This window comes from Scaptodrosophila lebanonensis, unplaced genomic scaffold (genome assembly GCF_003285725.1).
Source record: "Scaptodrosophila lebanonensis strain 11010-0011.00,11010-0021.00 unplaced genomic scaffold, SlebRS2 tig00000043-arrow-pilon, whole genome shotgun sequence".
Taxonomy (NCBI): domain Eukaryota; kingdom Metazoa; phylum Arthropoda; class Insecta; order Diptera; family Drosophilidae; genus Scaptodrosophila; species Scaptodrosophila lebanonensis.
Window position 1 is genome coordinate 14,229,073 of NW_022060545.1, and position 18,523 is coordinate 14,247,595.

At 46.2% G+C, this 18,523-nt stretch overlaps 1 protein-coding gene across 9 annotated transcripts; it reads right to left on the reverse strand.

Moving 5' to 3' along the window:
• Positions 1-14: 14 nt before the first annotated feature.
• LOC115622519 (dynein heavy chain, cytoplasmic) lies at positions 15-18,369 on the reverse strand. 9 transcript variants are annotated; one of them, XM_030516475.1, is made up of 18 exons: positions 18,077-18,369; positions 16,717-17,288; positions 15,815-16,649; positions 14,702-15,305; positions 14,535-14,640; positions 14,185-14,223; positions 13,868-14,023; positions 10,926-13,805; positions 10,543-10,860; positions 9,613-10,470; positions 9,497-9,523; positions 8,280-9,432; positions 6,105-8,213; positions 4,718-4,916; positions 4,157-4,274; positions 757-4,089; positions 430-698; positions 15-368 (listed from the first exon to the last, which is right to left on the reverse strand). In XM_030516475.1, exons 1-18 carry the CDS (start codon positions 18,318-18,320, stop codon positions 203-205), a joined length of 13,986 nt encoding a protein of 4,661 aa, XP_030372335.1. In that variant the 5' UTR covers positions 18,321-18,369; the 3' UTR covers positions 15-202. The 9 variants fall into 9 exon arrangements, with proteins under 9 accessions (XP_030372335.1, XP_030372334.1, XP_030372336.1 ...); XM_030516474.1 differs by having other exon boundaries at positions 16,717-17,291; XM_030516476.1 differs by lacking the exon at positions 4,718-4,916 and adding an exon at positions 5,716-5,911 and having other exon boundaries at positions 16,717-17,291.
• Between the last annotated feature and the right edge of the window lie 154 nt (positions 18,370-18,523).

Consider the following 18,523-nt stretch of genomic DNA (forward strand, 5'->3'; position numbering starts at 1 on the left):
TACAAAATTATGTCTGGGGTTGCTAAGTTGTTGTGGTTTGATTTTAAAGTGAATTTATTTTCAGGTTATATTGATTTAATATGTAGGATATAGAGTAGAGTATATTGTGCCAAGCACTTTTAAATTTATAATGGGAGCAGGAAAGTTTCAAAAGTCTAAGGGGCTCATACGATAAGGATAAGTGGACAATTATGCCAAACATTTAATTCAAAGCGGTCGAAGTCAAGACAGCAACACCACGTTCGTAGAAGCTGTGCGAATCCTGTCCAGCGGCAACAGCCAGGTCGACGGTGAAGAGTAACTCGGTCCGCGTCGAGTTCAAATATACTGGCAATGTAAGCTTGCTGAGTCGTGTCTCCGTTGAGATCCTGCAAAAGCGTGCATTAGATAAACCTTGATTCTCTTGATCGAAGGGACATGGCTACTTACTTCACCCATTTCAAGATGGTCAGCGGCAAATCCATCATAATTGTAGAAGCTAGCAACAGCTCGTTGTTCTTGCACTGAGCGCCCTGCAATTTCAAACCAGATACCCCAAAACTGCTGTCCTTTTGATCGGTCTTTAGCGCTGCATCGGTAATGGTCACTTCCAGTGCAAGTTCTTCCAGAGACCAGCTATTGGCCTGGGCCACACACTGTCGGGTGGCGGTGATATATGCCTCGGGGTTGAGAAGGCCACCCAGCCAAACGGGGAATCCCTTTAATGGGAGAAAATGTGAGATTAGCAACATCATTTCATTGCAGTGTATTGCTTACCTGTAGCTCCTTCGCGCCTGCCTGCGACACCAACTGCGACACCTTTTGTAACTGCTGAACACGGTTGCTGAAGTCGGTGATCCATTGGATGACAGTGCAGCCGGCGGGTACAGTGTAGCGCTTCCATCCCTTCGGTATAATGCCACGAACAAGTTCCGAGAGCATGGAACGGTGATGATTAGTCTGCTTCTTCTCGCCTTGACAGATAAGCACAACATCCTGTAAGTCGGAGATGACCGTCTGCAACAGCTTCGCTCCCGCCAGAACCTCTCGTTCAAAGTAGCGATACAGTGGATCCTTAATGTTCTCAACTGTACGCTTAAGCACTTGCAGATTCTTGGGCAGCAATTCAAGCCAAGCTGTGGCCGAGTTGTGCAATGTCTTCATCCACGAAGGGCGGCCATCTTCGCTGCGTACGACCGCGGCTGCGCTTTCGGCATGATCCTCTACGCTGTAGGCCAGCTCGTCATCATCCTCCAGCTGCTGCATCTTGAGTAGCTTGCTGACCAAGTCGGTTCCTCGTGTTGTTAGCAGCACCTTTTCCGCATTGTTGGGCAATCCCAGCCAGGATGGTGTCTGCCGATCGGTTAGATTTTCGATCCACTTCAAAAAGTGATCACGACGCGTGCCATCCGGCATCGTAATGTGGCGCAAGCCTCCCGAGGCCCCATCTACATTAGCTACCAATGCAAAGTCTGCTTCAAAGCTTCGTGCCGTAAACAGTTTCTTCAAGAACGAGGTGAGTAGACGCTGATCAAAATCATTGTCGATCTTGCCGCCGTAAATCGACTGGGACAGCAAGGTGACTAATGCATCCCATGGTACCTTCTCCGGCGGCAAATTTGTACGGCCCATAGCAGTGGTGTCGATCCATGTGTCTAGAGTATCGCAGGCGACACGCAAATCGGATTCATTGAACTCGTACTTTTTGGCCCAACCCAGGGGAACATAACGCAGACGCTCCTGCACGATGGCATGGAACCATGCAAGCAGGAAATATAGACGTGCGCGTTCGCTTGGTGTCTTCATCATTCGTGCCGCTGGCACCGTCGAGAAGGTTCGCAATAGGTTAGCGCGTATGCCTGGTGGAGGCTCAAACACAAAGATGCGGCCAGCTCGTAGGAGATTCACTGGAACTTTCGGATTGATCTCCATTGTGAGGAAAAGTCGGAAGCCAGAGTGCGGCTGCAGCGAGTGCAACTTCTTCTCGAGCTGAACTAACCACTGTGGCGCCAAATGAACGTTCTTCAAGAGCACCCAGCGACCGCTCTTACATGCCATGTTGATGACACGCTCAGCCTGATTAAAGCCCTCCGCCGATCCAATAGCAATGCTGGAAATTTGCTTATTCTGTTCCGCGGCCAAGTCATCCACACGACCGGAAGCATCGAAACCGGGTACGGAGCACAGCAAAGCTGGTGTGTTGCAGTTCAACTGCTTCTCCACAACAGCCGTAAAGTCCAGCTCCTGTTCGGCGTTCGGCATGAAGTCTACGCCAAGCACAGTGTTCACAACATTGTGCGCCGCAGCAATAACCCGATCTGGTCGGAACGCCTGAATTAACAGTAACTGATGTACGGAACTGGCAATTGCACTGAGGGCCTTGGATTCGTCCCACAACTGTGGAACGCATTGTTCCGGCGAACTCTGCTGCAACCAGGCTCCCAGCTCTGGCATAGACCTGACTTTCTCGACCAGTTTGCGGAAAATGGGCAAACGAGTGGCCAGGCGATTGACGCCCTCTATCTGCTCGGCACTCAGACCATCGACCAGTGTAGGATTGGCCAATAGGCCCTCTCGGCTTCGTAAGAAGAAATTAAACTCGGTGTCCAGATTTGACTCCGATGTGCCCTTCAGATGAATCTTACACATGAGTAGTGCAAAGGTCAGGCGATCATTGTGCAACATGCCCCGTGCCACACGCTCGTAGCACACTTGGAACAGATCCTTGGTAACAATGCCTAGTCGCTCGGCATGATCGCTCTTGCCCTCCAGACGCGCATTGTTGTACAGAACCGTAGAGAAAATGTCCAAAAACATTTTCAACGAGTACTGATACAGGAAGTGCACCTGATTGAGGCTGTCCATGGTGAAATAGAGATTACTGCATGCCACCGAAAGGGGCAGGTACTGTTGCGAGACGGTTTCAATTTCTGCAATAACCTTATCGGTTTCGTCTACCTTTTGATTAATATCGTAGGCCTCTTTCTTCAGAGTTTCAAGCGTTGTGATGACGGAATCATCGTCCAAAATCTTGCCCTTAGCATCGTTCAGAGCCTGCAGAAGACTCTTCTCCAGCTGGCGCAAGCGCAAACGGAACTCGCCTTGCAGTTTAAGTAGGTCAGAGCGCTTCTCGTCAATATCTGGGCGTTCGGCCTTCAGTACTTGGTTGAGACACTGCGATTGCAGTGAGCTCCGCGTTACTGTGAAGTTGACAAAGGTGACGCGAGAACAAATGTCGGGCGGGAACTCCACGGTGGGATCGCGCGTGGATAGGAAAATAACGAACGAGGGCGACAAATCGATATCCTGATCGCCGAGCGTGATCAACACGCGGCCGCCAGTTCGACGCAATTCGCGATTCAACACGGGGTTTAATATGGGATCGTAGTTTTCAACATCCTGCACCAAGAGCGGGTTGCCGAAACGCAATGCCGATTCCAAATTCTTACGGAACGAATCGTCCAAGAATGAGGTCTTTGTAATCTTCTTGCCCGCATATTCATTCAACAGGAAAGTGGTTGCCTGTCCAGACGGATCGATGATAAGTGGATATCGGTTGAAGCGTTTCAACATAATTGCATTCTCCGTACACAGATCGTCAGTCGGCAAAGCATTAGCCTGCCAGCGCAATCGCTCATCCGGGTTGGACAGATACTCCGTGCGTGCAATATCGGCGCGGTATTGAATGCTGGCGGATTGAAGATGTTGCGACCATGTGGTGAATAAATTCAACCGATAGTGCTGATCAAAGTAGCCGCCATAAGCTATAAATGCCGCCGATAGCAGAACATCTCCCACAATGGTGGACATTTGTGACTTGAAGGTTTCGCTGGTAGATTCCCAACGTTCACGCTCAATGTTCAAGCTCTTGAGTAAAGCTATCGAACGATCGACCTTGGCCTGCACATTCTCCAGATCCGTCTTGATTGCTTGCGCCTGTGAGATTAGCTGTGCGTACTCCTCCTTATAAGCAGCAATGCTGCGCTCCAGTTGCTCCACAAGATCTTTTGTCTCCTTGGCGCTTTGCTTATTAACCTCAGCCTGTTCCTCCAACGAACGTAGCTCCTCGCGCAAAGGCTCCACTCTCTTTAACATATCGGCGTATTCGATCTACGGTTAAAATGTAAGATCGATTTATCTAAATGCATTAAGTAAATTGGCAAAATTATATGCTTACCTGAGCAATGGCCCATTTCACCATGGGACCGCAAGCCATACTGGCACGATTGACCTTCTCAAAGTTATAGTCTGGATTGCTGAGATACTTGGACTTCATTTTCTCGCGTACTTCATCGCTGTTTCGTGTGAAAGGCAGATGTTTATTTTAGTAAACTGTTTTCTTTGTGAATAATAAGCGAAATGAGTTATTGGCATGAATTAAGCAAGCAAAGCAATCAATTACTATTAAGTATGGACAACGCAAAATTTTACCAAAACCAAATAAATATATTTTAGAAGTTATGCCAATTACCAAAATTGTTAAAGAAAAATGCATGTTTTTGGAATGTTTTCACCATTACGTAGTAGGTGGAAAAATCAACGAACAAAGAAAGAAAGAAAACTGAGAATATTTACAAAATTTCAACGCAACATTCATTCAAAACTACAAATAGGAAAATAAGATTCACTAATTAAAACAATGTAGATATCCAATAAAATCATATCGAATCATAATTGCTACTAGAAACTTTCAACAACTCGAGAACAAGATGTGGATAAAAATTTGGGTCATGCTTACGTTATATGCTCGGTACCGAAGTTAGATACAATTGAATTTATGAAATTTTCGCGCATTATAACAGCGCGTATCGATTTCCAATCGGTTGCATTCTCGCCCAGCAGCAGGCAGATCGATTCGAGAGCCAATTTGACCACCGATGGTGGATTAGCCATGGTGCGCACCTCAACGAGCTGTTGCTTGCGTATGGACTTGACAGCTGCGCAAGTTTGTGGTGTTCGTTGGTGGGTTAACATGAAGGATCAAAATTATTATACAGTACAACGACGTACTTACGTATATTTGTGTACACTAGTAACATTAGTTAGATTAATCTTAACAGCTAGAGTTAATAACTAAACGAACATTTTCGACCTCGTTCACGTCTATTAGGGCAGTATAAATAAATATATATGTATATTGTATATATTCCCTCTCAATGCTTTGGACCCCTTGTTACTGATTACAATTACAATTCCGACCTACGTCGTTTTAATTACACATACATATAGGTTTTTAGGTCTCGGAAAGAAAGGGAAAGGGATCAGTAAATTAAGAGATCTTTAAATTATGTTAAATATCTATGGAAGGATGTGAAATCAGTTTATTGATCGCCCTTTCTATCCGAGATCAATATGGCTTTTTACAGCTATTCACATGTTATGTAGAGCAGTAGTTACATACAAGTACATACTAGATAGTACGTAAATATGTATACAGGTAGATATAAGTTGAGTTATCGTAAGTAGATTGAGCTTTGCCAGTGCATTGCGTATGCAGTTGTGTTCTTGGTGTGTGTTTTTCTATATACGAGCAGTGAATAATATACTTTGACTTGCTGAGTTATAAATTACGAGTATATATGTATGCATGATGATTCCAATTATATGTGGAAGCCAGTTAGTTCACAATTCGGAACGTGATGGAATTGTTTGATGAATGGCATGTTACGAATGGAGTGGTGGAGTATTAGAAGTGCATGATGATATATCATATTGTTTAAAGAAAGATTTGCATACGTGATCTTATCAGTTTCCAAATTAACAATCGACGAAATGAAACTATCTTTGACAAGTATGCCGCGTATGGCCTTCCAATCGGTAGCACTCTCATTGAGCAGCTCACAGACCGATTCCAGGGCTAATTTTACCACAGCCGGTGGATTTGCCATAGAGCGTACCTCGGCCAAGTGTTTCTTTTTAATGGAGCTAACGGCTGCTCGGTGCGGTTGATAGTTGTTGGTAGGTAGTGTGGGTGTCGTGTGTAAATAGTAGTAGTCGAAATTACATAAAAATATCGTATCAAATCGTACATTTTCATAGTTGGTAATTGTCAACTTATAGCTATGCTCCTAACTAACTCTTTAAGCATACCCGCCCGCTTTTGAACTGGTGCCCGAGAAACTCACCTTGTTGTGCTTCAATAACAGCCGGTTCCACTTGTGCCAGATCAGCCATAACATATTTGCGCTTCTCCTCGATTTTCACTGTCTGATCCGCCAATCGAATTTGTATCTCCTGCGATTGTATCTTCTTCTTCTCAGCCTCCTGCTGATCTTGGAACATCTGCTTGAGCTTGGCATTGGCAGCCTCGTTCTTAGCCTGCAGCTCCTGCTTCTTCACGGCCAGCGACTTTTGCATCTCCTCGACCTGTTCGACAGTCTCAGCAATTTTGTTGAGGCCTACATTCAAATGCAACTGTTGCTCTTCCAGATCACTGCGTTTCTCATTGTACAGCTTGACAAAGTGGTGGATGAAATCGAGATAATGACGGGGAGTCACAGCCATAGTGCGACCACCCCGTTTGGCCAGACGAGCATTGGCTTGATGAAGCGTCTGATGAACGTAGACACACGAATTGATGACAGCGTCACGATGCGTGGGATTAGCAGGTACCAGCGGGCACACAGAGGGAAAGAAGTCAGGTGGTGACCAGTTTGGCCTTTCCAGATCCACACGGGTGGTGAACTCCTTGCCCACCTGGAACAGTGCTGAATCCGACCAGTCGCCGAACCAATTGAGCACACAACGATTGAACAATGCTGGCGATGTGGCCGCCCGATCCTTAAGACCATCCGTCGATGGATTCATTGTGAAGACCACGTGCAGATTGCGCATGACTTGTTGAGTAAACCACTTGTATAGTTCGTCACTAGAGTCTAACATAAGACCCTCGCGCTGTGCGCCCTCCTTGCATTGTGTCATCAACGTGGTGTATTCGTCGCCCTCAAAGAGGCCGGGTACTTCGCCGTTGGCCAAAAGCGTGTTCATGCGCTCTAAAAAGCCCGAGTCTAGCACATTGGACTCGTCCAGAATGAAGGCAATCTTCTCATCCTTACAGCCTGAACGACGCAAAACGCAGCGCAAATCTTCATCGAAGTCCTCGCTTGTGTATTTGTTGTGCACCTTGATTTGGAAAATCGAAAGCCCATTCATCCAGGCCACAAAACGTGAAAGTGTGGTCTTGCCAGCGCCTGAAACACCGATGAGCAGCAGATGACCCTGCGGTTGACGGAAGATTCGATCAATGCGCAACACATGATCCAACACTTCATCGAAAAGTACGAGAGGCACATCGAGTTCTTCTTCATAGAAGACCTTGAGGCGCGCTCGAACGTAGTCGCGGAGTTCTTCGCGATTTACTGGCATATAATCCTTGGACAGCCAATTGCTGTAGAGAATTGGCCGCATAAGGGCCTCCTCCTGATGAATGCCTGGGAAGTGTTTTTGGGCGACTAAATCAATGTTCTCGTTGGTCCAACGACGCTCCGTGTCATCAACCAAACGATCTTGGAAAAGGCGAAGCGCCTCATGAGCCCAGAGACGCACCAAGCCTTCAACTGGAAGCGAATCCAAGGGACGAATGGCTTCGCAAATACCACGAACCCAACGAGTCATTTCACGCGGCGAGTAAACGTAATGCGGCTGCATATCCTGGGTGAAGCGATCCTGTGATGCTAAGTAGAATTCAACCATGGCGTTGGTCAACGGTTCCGCATAGCCGCGCAAAGCCGGCATCAACCGCAGCATAGCACGCGAGAATGTGCCATAGATTTGCTTAAGCGATGTCTCTCCAGGATAGTCCACATAAATGATAGGCACATGGCGCAGGAAACGATGCGAGAGTGGTTTGCGGCCAGGATCCGTAGGTGGATTACACGCTCCAACAAACTGAATGCGCTCCAGCGATACCCAAGCCTGATCACTGGCTCTAAAGAATCCCTTGTGCTCAACGAGCTGACGCAAGAACGATATAACACGCTGTGTTCCATAGGTGTCCATATCAGGCAAGTTAATTTCATCACAGAACAACACCAGCCATTTGCCAATCTGCACAGGTGACAGCACAACACCATTGGGGGTCTTGCGGTACTCACAATAATGATCGAATGTTTTCAACAACAGCTCGGGAGTGGTTGCAGAAGAGAAGTTCAAGCCCACAACCTCCATATCAGGCAGGGCACGCAAAGCGGAAAATAGTGTCATTGTCTTACCAGAGCCTGGTGGGCCGCACAGCACTGAAAAGAAAATAGGACGTTGTTATCAGGAAAGATTTTATTAAAGGTCCAGCTAGTCGAACTTACCTAATGGCTTGTGCTCAGCTAGCCATGTGTAGAGCAGCGATTCATGACGTACTGTGTCCAACGTAGGCACTACAATATCAGGCGACGCCACCTTATGCGTTTCCACCTCAATAACGGGCACTTTGTTTGACCACGGCACCCATTCTCCATTCATGCTCACCTCGTAGTCGATAATGGGAGCGCCAGCGGCTCCTGGCAGCGGAATGGTCGTCACACTGCGCACAAAGTCGCCCAGATCAGTACGCACCTTGAGCTTAGCGTCCCCAGCAAATGACCAGAGCACGCAATAAACCAAAGCCTTAGGTATATAGTGCTCGAGCTGATCAGCCGAGCAGGGGAAGTCCGGATGTTGCGCATTAAAGTTTAGAACATTTCGGGCTGCCTGGTTCAACATTGAGAAGAGCGAACTGAGTGCCCGCAGGCGCGTAAAGTCCATGATGTGCTCTTGATCCATGGCATACTCGAGAGTTCGCACTACAATGCCATCGGCCGAGAAGAATGGCTGCAAAAGCAGCGCAATATCGCGCTGCACCTGCAACGATGGCGAAACCTCCTCTTCTTTATCCTTGGCTGGTTTCACAACCCCCACAAAGTCATCGTCACCATCCTCCAAGGGAATGCTGCGCAAACGTGACAAGTAATTCTCAAAGATCATCTCGGTGGAGAGAACATCCTCAGAGAACCAGACCATTCCGCAACGAGATACCGTTGCCAAAGTGGCAAACTTAAGATCTTGCACTTCGAACATAACACGTACGTTGGGCGGCAACGAGAGACGCTCGCCATTTGGCAAGGTCAGCAATTTGTTGTCATCAAGCACTGAATTCAAATTCTCCACCCACTCAGGATCCACGTCGCCATCGAATATAATCCATTGCCGCTTGTTGATTTCACCACGCACGTTGTCAATGATCTTGCGCAAAATATGGGTGAAAAGACCGTCAGTCCATTCGCGAGTATTTGGATCCAGCACACCATATAGAGCCTCTTTGGAGATGGCCTTTGGATCAATTACATGAGCGACACCTTCGACGCCTTCGAAGCGTTCTAATGCCTTGAGCAGAGTACGCCATGCGGTGGATTTTCCCGAACCGGAGGGTCCCACCATCATGAGACCATGATTGAGATTGGAAATTTGGTATAGTTGAAGCACCTAAACGGAAAGCAAAATTGCGTTATTTAGAATTTCGTGGAATTCACAGTAAAATTGTTGTTACTTTGTCGACCCAAGTAGATCCGAGTCCCTTTTTTTAAAAGTAGTGAGCATGTGTAATATAAATAGTCACAGCACAAATGTATTTTGAAATTACCAATAATCGTTTTCCCCACTAACCTTTTCCATCCAAGCAGCGCCCTGCTCATCACCTTCCCCGCACACCAGATAGTCCTCCTGGCACACCTTGCGTATCTCCTCCTTGAGGCCTTTCATTTCGGCGCGTGTGTAACCCACATTCGGGAACACATCGCTTAGCAGTGAGAACAACAGAGGAATATCCTCAGCTACCAACTTGGGCACCATTGTCTCGCACACCGACTGAATAAGAATTTCCTGTTCAGGCAAATTCTCTGCCACCGAAGCCTCATCGATGTTTTCTTCACCACGCTGACGCATCTGTTCCTTAATCTTCATAATGCGATCACGTTTTACGTTTCCAGCTGAGATGAGCACAGATTTCAGAGCACGCAAGCCGAAGTCGTAGTGGCTTTGATTGGAGAGCTGTTCATCGCACAGCTTGAAGAACGGCACAATTTTGCAGGCAAGTTTTTCGGCAGAGCGAAAGCCCTGTGAGAAAAGCATTACTTCTGCAATCAACTGACGATCTGGTGTTGTCATGGCCAGTGAGCGGAAAAGCTTCTTCAAATTGTCGGGCAAATTGGAGCGACCAGCATATCCCGGATTCATAGTTATGAAAATTGCCATATCAGGCGAAACGCGTACTTGCTTGCCAACAAGCTCAACAGTAATGCTTTCTTTGTTGCTATCCATTTCGTACTTGAGCGCCTCTTGTATGGTCTGAATTTGTTGCGAACAAGCGGACAGCATACGCTCCTCTAAGCGATTGAACTCATCGAAGCAGCCCCAAGCGCCCACTTGGCACAGGCCCACAAAGATGCGGCCCATGGCCTGGAAGTCGAAGGTTTCGTCGCAATTGAAGACCAGAACGAAGCGACCCAGCTGATTACCTAGAGCCTAAATGTGCAGAAAAATATTAATAAACAATTATTTAAAATGTTAAATAGAAGGGTTATTTGATCGACTGACCTTCACCGACTCTGTTTTGCCGGTACCAGCGGGTCCGAAAGGCGATCCGCCCAAACGTGATTCCAGGGCCTGTGTCATGGTCAGATAGCAACGATCGGTCAGGGGTGTTTGCACAAGACGGTCCTGTACACCCAGATATTCAAAGCCGTAGAAGAAACGTGCATTAGCCATGTGAATCGTCAGTTGCTGCAGCACCTCCGTCTGGCGGGGATCGAAGTAGAACCGCATCTCGCACAGCCACAAGAAAGATTTTGGCGAAGTGACGCCGTTGGTGATTAAACGACGTGTAACAGTCCGCTTGTGCACAAATTCATTAATCTGAACAAAAATTAATGATTAATACCATTATTTATAAGCAAGTAAATAAAAATATGTAAACTTACCAAATGTTCCAGCTTGCGGCGGCGCAGTGGCGGCTGCTCCTGAAGTACGGAATCAGCCAGAACATTAAGTGTGCTCTCTACATTGCCCAAAACCCGTTGCATGGGTTTGGAGTTATTACTTTCTGAAGCCTGTTGTAAAGCCGCCTCAACATCTTCGGACCATAAAATTTGAGCAGCAAGCACCACAATTTGAGCCTGGTATTTATCACACCATTCCATGTACTTTTGCGGATCAATTTTGCCATCGCGAAACTGTTTAATATCCTGCACTGCTTGGGCCAACAGGGAGGCAAGTGTAAAACGCATTTGCTTCTCCACGAGCGAAAGCCATTCATTTATCTTGGGATGGTCCACAGTAGATACGGGATTTATAAAGTGCACCTCTTCGCCTTCACGTGACGATATTCCCAGAATGACATTGTTCTCCTCATTCAGCAGAATGGCCGCCACACCGGCGAACATTTTCTTGAAATGTTTTTGCAAGCGCGCAATATTTTTGCTGTTACCAATAATCTCCAGCAGATCCTCATCACCCACGAAGTAGAAGCGCGGGAAAGACGTACGTTCACGTTCTAAATATTCGCCAAGAGCCTTTTGAATTTTGCCCAGCAAATCGGCAAGACGTTCCAATGACCTCTGTACTGCTGGAATGTTCAAGACATCCATGACCTTGGGGGATTTCGTTACTTTCTTCATTAGGCCTAAAAATTCTGAGCTAATGCTCTGAAAACGCGAAGTCTCCACGGGCAACAATGTTTTAATATCGGCACTTCCCGAGAAGATTCCTTCAAGATATACCCAACGACGTTGCACATCAATCCAAACATCGAAAAGGGCGTTAATACGGTTGAGCTTCTCCTCCCAAGTTAGGGCCTCTTCCTCAAATACCTTGTAGTATGGCGACAGTTTCATGGCGGCCACTGAGTTGATATGTTCCTTTACTTTATTAAATAGATCGTCCCAGCCACGAATAATGCGGCATTTGTTCTGGTAGTTGATTAAGTCCAGCTCGTAATTTTGCCAGGACTCTCGAACCTGCTTAAGGAACTCTTCCAGAGCCATCTCACCTTGAGCCACCAGTATAATATCCTTGACAATGCCCTCGTTCTTTTGCAAATTAACATCCCAAACCTGGCCCAAAGTTAAATCGGATATAACCCAATTTACTCGCAGCTGCTTGGTCAACTGTTTCCAATGGCGTTCCTTCAGCGCGTCCGATTTCAACTCAACAATTAGCATGTTAACCTTAATGTAGCTTTGAATGAGCTTCTTAACATACTCGTAGGATTCGTACATTCGCAGACGGGCCGGCAACTCCTTTAGTTGTGCCATCATAGCTTCCAGCTGCTGACGTAATTTACGCGGCTGCACCGACAACCAAGGCTTCTCACGCGTCTCATCGATCTGAGTCCACACCTTGGACAATTCGCTCCAAACGCCACGAAGATCCTGCAGTTCCTCTAGAGCCACATTCATGCGCTCTGCACTGTTGTTGGGCACCGCCGACTCCTGCAGCTCGAGCGCTTCCTTTGCCTTTGCTACATTATCGCGTTCTTCTTTAAGACGTGAATATTTGCTTTCGAAAATCTGCAATTGTTGCAATGCATCATCAGGACGAATCTTGCCACCAGTTGGTTTGGTTTTCTCCCAATCATTTAGGAAGTCGACAGTGCGAGTCTCAACGGCTTTGTCCTCTGCCACGATCTTGGCCTGCAAGCTGGCAACTTGGGTTTGTATAGCGGTGTCCTTACGCTTAATGATCTCATTGAAGGCAGACCATTCACCTTCGATATTGTCGACATGTAGCCAATTGTTGGGGAATTGGAAGCGCTGTCGCTCCAAGATTCGCTGCGCCTCACGGAACACCTCAACTTGCTTGTCCCAGGCAATCATGTCCTTCTTCAGCGACTGCACATAAGTAATGAAGCTGACAGCATCCGAAGTGCTGGCGGCCTCAATGCTTTGCATTTCCAGATCAGTGCGCGATTTAGAAACTTTTGAATGGAATGTGGTCATCTCGGTTCCTAGCAAAGTGCCAAACTTTCCAAGCGCTTCCTTGTGCCATGAATCATACTTCAATGTGACCTTGGCTTGCACCTTGGCATAGTCAATTATAAGAGGGCCAAAGGCGCGACGAGTGTCCGAGGTGTCGAAAGTTGTGCGTGATTGTTTGATATCGTTAAGACATTTTATCCACAAATTTACATCTTCGCCAAGACGACCGTATAGCGTATCTGCCTGCAAGTCCCACAGACTTTGGTAGCGCAGCCATTCATCCACATAGTTGCGCACTTCGCTAACTTTATGCTCGATGGCGCCGTAAGCATTCTCCAAAATTTTGCCCTCTGGTAGCTTCGTCAACAAATTGCGATACGTTTGCGAAACTGGCTTTTCCAGGCCTACTTGATAACGTGTGCTCTGCAGACGCACTTGCGAGGTGACAATTGCCTGCCAGGCAAAGAATTGCTGCATTATTTGAAAACGTGCCTCTTCGATTGAGGGATACAGATACATTTGCTGGTTGGTAATGCGTATCTCGTGTACGGCGTTCTGTATTTGAGGTTCTCCCCCAAGCTTGTGAGTTGGCTGAGCTGGCGCGTCCGTGTCCATTGAGGTGTCCACTTCCTTCTTATTGCCGGTAAGGGCCTCAGTCCAAGCCTGAATGCCGGCCTGCAGTCGCAAAGCCAGTTTCTTTTCAACTTCTTCATCAAGACGTGAGACCCAAACGCTTAAGTTGGAGTATTGACGCAGAGACAAATCATCAACAGCGTGCTGTATTTTTGACAGGATTTCCACAAAAGTAGCAGCGCTATAGGGACAGGTTTCCAGTGAACGTACGTCGACATCCAGCTGCTCCTCGACGACCAGTAAGTCATCAACCTGCAAAAAAGTTTGCAAAAGATAACAAAATAAAATATACAATTTATATGTTTTACTGTTACCTTTTCTTGGAACTGAGTAACGCACTCCGACAAGCGCAAGACATAGGGATCGAGTTTATATGATTCCCAGATCAAGCCAATACCCTCCGAGACTAAGTTCAAGACCTCCTTGCGTAATCCTGCAACCAGAGGCACAATGCTGGCACGATCTTCGATCTATATGAAAAATATATCAACAAAACCAATTAGTAACACTTTGATTCGAACAACAATATTTAGGGACATTGTAATGCATGCAGGATATGAACTATTCTCTAGAAAACACGAACAAAAGAGGTTGCAATAAAACTGTTACAGGAAAACAACAAAGACACTACCTTGAATACTGAATTTTGTGCTAGACTCCTATTATTAAGCTGCATGAAAGAAAGTTTGTTGGTTGGTTGTTTGATTTAAAGGTTGTTTATTATAAGCATATGAAGAGTGTTCTCTGAAGCTGATACTCGGTGTGGATGTGGATGTATTCAAGTGGTTTATGGTGTGGGCCAAGTACAATTAATAAATTGAAGCTGTACGCCTTATCAATATAAAGAACACAGCAAATATATAAAAGCAGGAGCGACTGCTTTAAAATTGTGATTTCGATAGTGGATTTTGGGTGTATGTGAGTTTTAGAGTGTTTGCAAAATATTGTAGACAAAAATACTTAGCCGACACGGTAACTCACCTTTTCCAATGTGCGTTCGTAGGTGCGAACGCTTTCAATTAATGAAATAGCATAAGGATAGATCTGATTGGCCTGATGGGCCTTGTTCACAATAGTCAGAGGAACTCTGCAGTAAATAAAATAGAATGGTTTACACCCGGCTTAGTCTGCGTTGGTCTTTCTCTTACCTGAAGCCCAAGTTCTTGATGTTTCGAACTTCCTTGGCTAGCGTAATGATCTCAGGCAAAAAGTTAACCCTCAAACGTAGCACATTGCCGCGCCCGATGCGCGACCGTGTCGATTCAATGGTGAAAATTCGCCCAGTGCTGCCAAAGTTGCGCTCCTGCACCTTTCGTGCCCACTCATGGAACACGTCTGATATGGAGAGCTTAGCCCGAAAGCTATCGCCATCGGCCTTCAGTTTTTGGCCCTCAATGTGTGTCTCCCAGCCTTTGCCCAGCACATCCTCAACACGCTTCAGATACATCGTAAGTTGATTGTCGATTTGTCGTGCCCATATAATGGAACCCGCTACTGGCGGCAAATCACGCACTGAGGACAAGCGGCAGCTTTTGCTCTGCGGATACTGCACCTTGAACTTTTCGTGCAGCGCCTCAATATCGTCCTTGACGCGCTGAATCAATTGTGTTTGGTACTCGCGTATGGCCCCACGAATATGTGGACGTACAAACAACGCATTGAATCGCGAGAAGATGCGGAACATCTCGTTAGCGTTCTTTGCCGTGCCGAGTTGGTCACGCAAATGTGCAGTGATTCGAGTCTCGACACGATCTACGAATAAATGGAGTGATACATTATTAAATTAATTAATTGTGAAGTAAAGGCAATTAAAGATATTTGAATGAAAAATGTTTATCTAAAATGTATTACTTGGGTAACCCCTTAGCGATTTGTTGTACGAATGTCATTCTTAATTTTCTAAGATTTGTTTTTTTTAGCGTTTTAATGCTATTTAATGCCTAACTATTTTATCCTGTACATAGATTTATTGATTTCTTTATCATTTATTACCACCAATATCAGACGGCACTTTAATGTAAACAAAATGATTAAAAAATGCCTTTAAAAATGATATTAGAATGGGTGAACATCTTCGTAGATTTATGTGTTCCATTTTTGTTATAAATTTTGGACTTGTAAAATATTGTTTGAATTACTAAATGTTACTTGAATTTTGTCTATTTTCAGTCTTTTTTATGACTAGTACAAAATGTAAGAAAAGCTTCTATTTGTAGTTCTTGAATATAAATGAACATTTTTGAGTGGATATTGAGACCTACCAATTTTTTCTTCATATCGCTTGACAGCAGCTTCCCAAGCCTCGGACCCCTCCTTTGTTATGTCAAGACAGTCGACCTCCTTGACATTCTCATACGCCAAATTGACCTCCTCGATGGCATTAGCATCAGCAGCATCCAAGCTGTACGGTTGCTTTGTTTCCACGACACTGCCGTCGACAGTGACCGCTTGCTTGGTGGGCCGCAGCACACGCAAGATGACAGTCCGCAACTGCTCGTGCTGACGTCTAAACTTTCTCATATGCTCCATGCGCGTCTGCAGCTTTTTGTGCGCGGGTGACACACGCCAGACCATCTTCAGATGCTCATCACGCTTCTTTTTGACAATGTCTCGCAATAAGCCTTGCAACTTGTCATATTCATCATCCCAGCAGCTAAAGATCTCAAAGCACTGGCTCATCACGCGTTCGAATTCATCGAAAGGAATGTGCATGAGGCGTCGTGTGCCCAACACCTTCAGCAGCTGCTGGGACAAGTCCCTAGAGATGGCTTCAATGAGCTTCAGGCAGCGCTGAATGGGATACTTTGTATTGCGCACCTTACGCAAATGCGAAAAAATCTGCTGAACTGCTGGCCGAATTTTCTCCAGTTCTGTGGCTGAAAGTAAATCATTGATGGGGAAGTCCTTCATAAGCGGATTGTAGTCGGCCACTGTGGCCAGCGCCTGCTTGAGGCCAGTATCCGTATCGAAGGAAACAGTGGCATGGAAGCGTTTTCCATGCTTTAGTATGTCCAAGGTAAGGGCTACCTCTGGCGACTCGCGTTTTTCTTGAATGCGATAAAGAGCACGCTCTAAGTTGAGCCAGAAAGATATTTCCTAAAAATACAAACCGATACTTATAGTATATTAATTTAATCTAATAATAAGGACTTGTCTAACTCACCTGCAAGGCTGTGCCCGATCCGGGGTCACGATTCAATTTGGTTACCTTCTTGATTTCGGTAATCCAACGATTTACGCCATTTTGAAGCTGATTTAGGAATGAAGAGTCTTGCACTTTGTCACCGAAATCAGCTACTTTAGCTTTGCGGCCTTCTGCATTGCATGTCCGTATGACAGTGTTGACAGTCTGATGAGCTGTCAGTGTAATCTCGGGTATATCGATGTTCTGCTGCAAATGCAAAAGACCCATTTCCAGCTCCGCCAGTTTCTTCTCAACCGATGGTGCCATCTTGTCGCCATCGCGATCAGCGCGACCTGACTCCTTGACGTACGATTTGAAGTACGGCGCCAACGACTTGCTAATGAATGCATGCAACGTCTCATATGGCGAACCGTCCGAGAAGTTAATCAACCGCAACTGCGAATGTATGGATTTGTCTGCCTCAACGACAGCGCCGCGTTTGATGCAGGCCAGCGACGCCATGCGGCTGTTAGTGAAATGGACATCATTGCTGATTTGGTAGGTCACCTGCTCCTTTTCCTCCTCGCCCTCAGCTGGTTGCTCGCTGTCATCTTCTGAAACCAAATGAAACGGGAGTGAGTCAATTCCCATTAAGTTTACAGAACCTCCCCCACCCACCACCACTCTCTCATTTCGCTCTTGTACGAAAATTATCGCGCACTCAATAACGCACTGCCAAATGGCACTGACATCATTTCATTATCAAGGCAACAGCCTTCGAAATTTTAGCCAGCCAAGGTGAAAACCTTCGAATTTCGTTCATTCAAGGCTGAACCTTGAGTGCGGTACATTGCTCCCACGCGACCCTGAGGCGAGGCTGGCTGCCTGCCTTTGCCTTGGACGCGCACGTCAGGGCAATGTCACGTTCAAAGTCGCAAGGCAAGTCGGCAACTGTAAAGCAACTCAAGGTCGCTTCCGTAAACAAACGAGCCGGCGTGGCGTGCGGCAACAGCTGCTGCGTTTATCAACAAGTGGTTGGAGGTATTGGCTGCTCCGATGTTTGTTTACATGCGGACAGACGCGAAACGACGCAAGCGCTGCCAGCGTCGAAAGCAACTGGTGACTGGGTGAGTCAGCTGGCATGACGTCATGCGCACAACCAGTTTTAAAGAAAAGGCAGAGGCAAAAAAGCAAAGTTAAAACTCTATTGATTTTTAACAAAAATGTTGTTCAATTAAAAATTTGGACTTTTCTTTAGAATTTAATCTGTTACAGCAATGGCTTTCATTTTTTTAAAGTTGTTTCCCCAATTTTCCTCTTTTTCTGCACTAATTGGGCCGCCATCTTGTGCAGATGGGCCCAATTTGGCATTTGGGGCGTCGCCCTAGTCGCTGCTTACCTTTAATGCAGTTGCGTTGGATATAGAGAGCCTGCACCTGCGGGTCAGACAGAAACTTCTTCACTGTCTCCTGGTTTATAGGATCGTCCAGCGCCCTGTTTAAGGAAGGTGGGACAACATCCTCCTCGGGCAGTAGAATGGTCACTGCCTTGCGAATATAATTAGCAAAAGAGTCGTAGTTGACGATGGATACATTCACCACCGGATCCACCGACGTATCGGCGTTCTCCAGTGAATCTCCCATGCTTTTGCACGATTTTCGCACAAAAATACACAATCAATAGTTTCCAATTAGAGTTTTTCTCAAAATGCAGATGTGATTACGTCTGCAGTTTTCGCGAAAATGCATCGGCGGTGATGCCATTTCGGTCGAAAAGTGGCAAAAGAAGCAAAATGATGCCACACGGCGATAGATATTTAGAACGCAGCTCTGTGTTTACATTTTGA